This window comes from Lagopus muta, chromosome 1 (assembly GCF_023343835.1).
Source record: "Lagopus muta isolate bLagMut1 chromosome 1, bLagMut1 primary, whole genome shotgun sequence".
NCBI lineage: Eukaryota > Metazoa > Chordata > Aves > Galliformes > Phasianidae > Lagopus > Lagopus muta.
In genome coordinates, this window is record NC_064433.1 from 3417917 (window position 1) to 3425160 (window position 7244).

Below are 7244 nucleotides of genomic sequence, written 5' to 3' on the forward strand. Positions count from 1 at the left end.
TCTGCAAGGGAACAAAACCATCCAGCCTCCTAAATAATGGCTATATTTTCACCGAGGCATAAAGAACTTCCTTCTTATTCTACAGCATTTGAGTTTGCACTCAGGAACAAACTTCTGTAACAAGGTAACAGACTTCTGATGTAAGGCACGAACAACTTTGTTTTGCAGTCATCTCCACTCTTTCACCTCTCCCAACCTCTCTCTTGCTACTCCATCTTCTCACCAACTTAAGCTTAATGCAGTCGGTAGGCAGTGATTTCCAACAGATATATTTGAGCTTTAAAGCACTCTATTTCAGCATCCAGAGAAAAACTCTAGGCTACAGAAGTGAGGAAGTGCCTACTAGGAAAAGAAATTCAGAAACATCCAGAAAAAAACACAGAAACAAGTGAAAAAATCCTACTTTTAACAGGATCCTCAGAATCACTGAGGAGAAGAGATTCAGCCAGCTCACTTCATTCGTCAGCACTCGCATTCCTCTTTGCAGATGTGAGACGTATTGATCTACATTGCAAACACACCACGAGCACATAATTACAGACAGCAAGCAGGTGTGCCTGTTCATCTTCCAATATCTGCAGATGAAGCGACTGAACCAAGAAAGTGAACTGGCTAAATTAGAATGCTGAAGTGAAAATAAGAGCTGGCAATTTAAGTTGGGGGGAAAAAAAAAGACTCAGGCTTGTGGAAAAAAAAAAAAAAGCTGTGGTCCTACAGCTAAAGTGGAAATCATCACTGCTGCACAGCCAAAGTTATTTAAGAAACCAGGGAAACAAGCACTATCATTACAGTTTCCACTGTACGGATGATTAGCTCAGTTCATCCTGCCAGAAAAGCTCTACAGCACGCTTTGCTTGTCTGCAGTTTAGGCAGTTTTTAACTGGTGAGACCTCAACAGAAGTCTTCAGCTAGTTACTGAAACAGCTCGGCAAGCAGCAGATTAGGAAAAGCAAACCTTTGTGTTAGTCATGACTGACCTTAATTCAAAGGTGAGATCCTTCAAGGCTTAGATGCATCTATAAGATTTATGAACCTAAAAGATACAGATTCTGAATCATCAGTTTCATGTGGCAGGAGGAACTCTGAATCGTGTTTCACTAGCCATGAACACGTTTTTTTCTTGTTACAGAAATCACAAGGAACAGGGTTGTTGGAATCCAGAATTTTTTCAGAGGAAGGGTTGGATGTTTTGTTTCGAAATCTTTAAAGACTTCACCCAAAAAGTTTGCTATGCACATTCTCAGTACTTCTTATTAATGCTCTGGAATACCTTGAATTTGTACAGTACACCTTTGTTTCAGAATAAAGACAAGATAGCAGTAGATGGCTGGTTAGACTGAGCAGACAGTGATTGTCATACCCTTACTTAAAAAGTATTCTTACCTTCAGGGGCTACCAGTCACCTAAACTTTACTACACAAGTATCTTTTACTTTTCTTTGCCTGATTTGATGAAAAACAGAAAGTTGGTAAAAAAAGAAAATGATTATTCTAAGTATATTGTAACAAATCAGCTGTAACTTTCTTGTTCCACTAAGATTTTTAGAGAAGAAACAACAGAGAAATCCACTCTTCAGCACTTGATGTAGTGCCACCGTCAAGCTAGAAAAGACTGGGATTACTGCAATAACTGAAGTTCATACTGAAATCATAACATCATAGAATGGCCTGGGATGGAAAGGACCACAATGATCATCCAGTTTCAAACCCCCTGCTGTGTGCAGGGTCACCAACCACCAGACCAGGCTGCACAGAGTCACATCCAGCCTGGCTTTGAATGCCTGCAGGGATGGGGCATCCACAACCTCCTTGGGCAACCTGTTCCAGTGCCTCACCACCCTGTGTGAAAAAATTCCTCCTAATATCTAACCTAAACCTCCCCTGTCTTATCCTCCTTAACATCCTCTTGTCCTGTCACTAAGTAACAACAACAACAACCAAACAAAAAAAAAAAAAAAATAAATAAAAAAAATAAAAAAAACAGGGGGTTGCAATGCAGAAGTGACTACCAGTTAGGAGGAGGCTGCTGATGAAATTTAATCACTGGCTTAGAAACTTACAATCTTAATAGCACAAGAATGTGATGCTTCTGAAGAGGTATCATACAGGAAGATGTGAGCAACAGGAATGGCATGAAGCTTTCCTCCTCAGGTACACAACTTGCATAACAGTAAAAGAAAAAGAGGTTAAAAATGCTTGTTAGAAGCCATACTGCTGAAATCCCAGTTTAAAAGTGCCAGAAGGACCTGAGGACATTTGCCAACTACCACACATCATGAGTCAGGAATCTGATACAACCACAGTCCTAGGGTACAGTAATAAGGCACTTCACAGTAGAGAAGGGCATGTAATTGCCATTGAGGAGGACACAGTAATACACACCCCTTATTCACCATAACAGGGAGCTTAAAGCAGAGCAAGTACACAAAACAGTACTAAAAAGAACAGGATAAAGTGCTTTTCTCAGAAAACAAAGAATTAGCTTTTGATTGAATAGGGCTCATATTACCTTCTATACATGGTTTAAATTGTCCCTGTCCAAAAAAAAAAAATAGAAAAAAGCAGCTGAGCTCATCAATTTCTGCAGAAAGTCAGAGGAGGGACAAGGGAAACTAGCACAGGTCTCCCTCTGCCCATGCCAAACTACCTCCAGTACTCATTGGTGCTGTTTGCATGTAATCGATGCCAGTGATGGGGAAGCCCTCAGGCCGGTCCTCAGTGAAACACTGGGAAGCCCTCCAACATGGTTTAGGTTAGATATGAGGAGGAAACTCTTCACACAGAGGGTGGTGACACACTGGAACAGGTTGCCCAAGGAGGTTGTGGATGCCCCTGGATCCCTGCAGGCATTCAAAGCCAGGCTGGATGTGGCTCTGGGCAGCCTGGTCTGGCGGTTGGCAACCTGCACACAGCAGGGGGTTGAAACTGGATGATCATTGTGGTCCTTTTCAATCCAGGCCATTCTATGATTCTATGGCACCCCTCCTTTCAGGACAAACTGCAAGGAGGAGACTAAGGGTGTGATGAGGAAGTCTCACCCAACTTGCTAGGTTGAACATTTTCAACAGGCTGAAGACCAGTGTCTCTGGAAATACCAGGTATTTCAAGGACAAAATTGCTCTTGAACCAGTTTTCTTCCCAAAGGCACAACTTGCTTGCTCCCACATGCAAACTGAACAAGACACCAGACCAACTCTTTCAGTTCTACCCACCGAGTTCTGAAGAAATTTCCAGGTCAGCGTAGCTGCTGGAAATTGATTTTCCAACAGAGCAACAAACACTCCAGCAGCTTGAAATACAAAATTAAAGCCATTCTTTCACAGATTCGGGAAGCACAATTATCATTTGACATTTGGAAATGTCTTTGCAAATGCACAATGAATGCAGCACTGCTAACACAGCCAAACTTTGGTTCAGCACTAACCAATCCCTCAGTACCCCAACACAACAGAAATGAAGTTACTATTTACTGAAATAAACTTTCTGCACCTTAAAGAAAAGTGGTATTTTCCAATAGACCACTGATCCTGATGTAAATAGGATAAGAAAGTCTGAAAATCACTTTTTCCTTTTTCTTTTTAAATGAAAAAGAACAGTTAAGTGTTTTCAGTGTACTGACGGGTTTCTGTATCAGTTCAGCATCTGATAAGCAGAGGCAGTGTAAGCCACTAGACAGTGCTCTTCCCTGGGAAGTGGTGACAAAAACTTTTCATCTCATACCTTCAGTTTTTTGCACTTGAAAACATACAACTATTTAAAGAGTATGTTTAAATCATACTTAGTTAGCATGGAACATGGGTAATTTACTTTGTTTCCCCTCCACAAGCACTTTACTCACAATGCCACAGCAGCAGTAAGCATCCTCCCAATTATAAGCAACATGTTTTATGAAGTATTCCTACACAGATTATGGCTGAAGACTCTTCCAGTTCAAGTTTAAAGAGATTTCTTCTTAGCTATGCTTTCAAACTTATTTCAAATAGGATCTAACTAGAACTCCCAATATCCTTCCTGAACAGCACAATTCTGATCCGCATGTTAAACAAGATGACCATCTTCAGCTTTGTCTGCACATTTCTCCTACAGTACTTTATGTTCCTTTACCATCAATTTTAATGTTTTTCATCTTCAGTCTACCTCCAAACATCCACTCTCCTGTATGATTTTCTTCGTAAGCTTCCACCTTATGAGAATCTTATCTTCAGTCACAGGTCAGAGCTTTCTCTTTCCATTTGAGATCACATTTAAACTCCCTCCTAGAACATGGGAATCAAACACCAACAGACAGCAAGCAAAAATCAAGCTTTCTTAAGGGCCATTTTCACCACAGTCCTTAGCCTGATATTGTCAGTGCTGATGAGATGGTAGCACCCAAGCATAAGGACCAGTGCACGTCATACCAAGGTCCATAACCCCACTGCTGAACAATGCTCAGAAGCCTTTTCAACTATTTTAAATGATAAAGACACTTGAATGCTCTCTTAAAAAACAGCCAAATGCAAGGTCATGCATTTGTAAAACACGAGCCCTACCAAAGGAAACAGAATTGTATCACAGATTGCAATGACATTAAGGACTTTGGGCAGCACTGAAGAGGCCACGTGAACATTAATTCCTAACAAGAGTCTGCAACAAAAGAAAAAAAAAAAACCAACCTAATGGGAGTCTTGGAAAGGAATATCAAGGAGAAAGAGAGTACTGCCTTTTTATATAGCATCAGTGAGATCAATAAAGGACTGTCACCCTTCCACTCAGGGGCCAACAATTTATAACAAGTACAATCATGGACCTGAAAAAAAATGCCTTACAGTCTTTTAAGGGAAAAATGGATTACTTAGTTATCACAAAAAATAATCAGTGAAAATCCAGTTTTTCTTAATATCTAAGCAAGCAAACATACTTAAAGGCACAACTGCTGCAAGTTTAGCCAGAGAAACTTTTGTTCAAGTCTGACCTCATTTTAGCAAGCGGAGATAATCCATAAAAACTAACAATTAACAAATATAGCAATCATCTCTTGTTAAAACTGGTTAACAAAGTTATTTTAATCAGAGATCGTTAAATTCAGGGCCATCAATCATTAGACAAAACTCTAAGCCTGCATGTCTGAGGTGCTCAAACAAAGTATTCCTTACTGTCCTCCAGCACTGGAGCTGACATGACAGAATGGTGAACAAACATTCAAGACCACATTACATTCATTACAAACTTCACTTCCAGCACAATCTGATTACTCTAAAACACAACTGCTTGCTCACAGAGCTCAAAGTTAAAACAAAATCGAAACAAGCTGGCACCAGGTGATCCCCTTCCCCCAAAACCACACATAAATCACAGGTGATCATTGCACAGTGTTTACCACATTGCCAGCCAACAGGGATTTCAGGGGTCAGGGGCAGGAAAGGAAGCCAGGTTGCCAAGAAACACATTGCCACAGGGACCTGACATGACCCAAACCTGCAGGACAGTGTTTGTGCAGGGGGAATTGACTTATCCTTCCCTCTGCATCCTGCTGACCAGTCTCTCCACTGCATGACGCTGAGCCCAAAACTGGGGGGAAAGGTTGCATCTCCTTCCCAGGCCACCTCCCTTACCCAAAGCAGATGACTGCTCCCCTCAGCCTCCCCAAAGACTGGTGTCTCAATGCATCCCTCCTACCTGCTCCAAACAAGTTCAGCATCTCACCAGACCTGCATGCACATCAACCCCTCCCAACATACCCCTCAGGGCAGGTGCTCACCCCTTTCCCCACCTGGCTGATCCCCCACCATGCACACAGCTCCTTTAAACCTGTTGATCACCTCCTGCTCCTAAAAATCCTGAACTGCTGACCACCCCTCCAGACCACAGAACACCCTCCAGACATGCTGAGCACCACTCCCACACACAGCCCCCACAAACCCTACTGACTATCTCTCCCCACGTACACAGTCTCCCAAAACTTCTGACCAACATTTTCCCTCAGATTAACCTCATCCCCCCGGACATCCTCAAGCATGATAAACACTCCCTGCCACACAAACTGCCCCCCCTTATTGAGTACTCCTCCCCACAGACACAAACCCCCAAAATCTGATTTCCTTCCCCACAGATGCATCAACCCAACACCTATGGGCTTATGGAAATCCTTCCTCACATACTCCCCCCAAATAAACTGACATTCTCATCCACACAGCCCCCCAAACCTGCTGAGGAACCATCACCATATAGTCTTCAGACCACCATTCCCCTTCACACACAGCCTCTCCAATACTAACCACCTCATTCTCATAAACACAAAACTCCTGAATGCTGATGAGCATCCCTCCCCACACACACAGCCCCTCTGCCCCCAAAATCTTTGGGCCACCACACCCACACTCACGCAGTCGCCCAGAAGAACTTAAGACCACCCCCACCTCCACACGCAGCCCACCCAGAACCTCTAAACCTCCCCCCCACACACACACATACACGCAGCCCCCCCAGAACCTCTGGGCCAGCATCCCTTCCATATAGTGCCTTTAGAACTCCTGCGCCCTCCCAAGGGCACACTCCCCCATAAGTGACCGCTCTCCTCCAAACACACATCCCCCCCACACTGACCATCTTCCCCATTCCCGATCCCCTAATTCTAACCCTCTCCCACACACACAGTCCCTGAAAAGCTAATCGCTCACCCTATCAACACAGACCCATCCCCAAAACGACCATCTCCTCCATTCTAAGGCCCTCAAACTTAACCCCCTCCTGCACCCACAGCCCCCACACAAACACTCTTACCATCACACTCCCACAGACATCCTCCCCAAAACCCTCTGACCACACACCTCACCCTCAAAAGCCCCCCATCCCCTCAGATCCACCCCCCCCCTCCCCACACCAGGCCTACACCAGGCCTAGCCCGCCTCACCCTCCCAACCAGGCCCAAACACTCACTCCGCGATCCTTCCCGCCTCCTCCCCTCACCCCCACAAGGCCCTGTCAGCACGCCCAGCACGAGCCCGGACTCACTCGGGCAGATAGGTAGAGGAGAAGCTGCTCCAGCGATGCAAAGTGTAACCCAGCACCCGGCTCTCGGGGCCCACCGGCCCCGCAGCCGCCATCTTGTTGTCAGCAGCGGCCGCCGCGGCCCCGGCAGCGACCGCGGGAGGGGCGGGGCCGAGCTCTTAAAGGGACCGCGCGGGTGGCAGGGCAGGGGCCGTGGGGAGCCCGAGTTGGGCTGTGGTGTGGTGTGGTGTGAGGGGGACTTTATAGGTCGTGAGG

At 44.9% G+C, this 7244-nt stretch overlaps 1 protein-coding gene across 4 annotated transcripts in view; it reads right to left on the reverse strand.

The window, feature by feature from the left end:
• Positions 1-7244, reverse strand: part of MKLN1 (muskelin 1) — a 679793-nt gene that overhangs the window by 100305 nt on the left and 572244 nt on the right. For 2 of the 4 annotated variants that reach the window (XM_048933810.1, XM_048933809.1), the window contains exon 1: positions 6993-7189. The exons of the other annotated variants lie outside the window; for them this stretch is intronic. In XM_048933810.1, the coding sequence (XP_048789767.1) occupies positions 6993-7084 (92 nt within the window). In that variant the 5' untranslated portion in view covers positions 7085-7189. Of the gene's footprint in view, positions 1-6992; positions 7190-7244 lie in introns of those variants that run through there. 4 annotated transcript variants of the gene reach the window in all.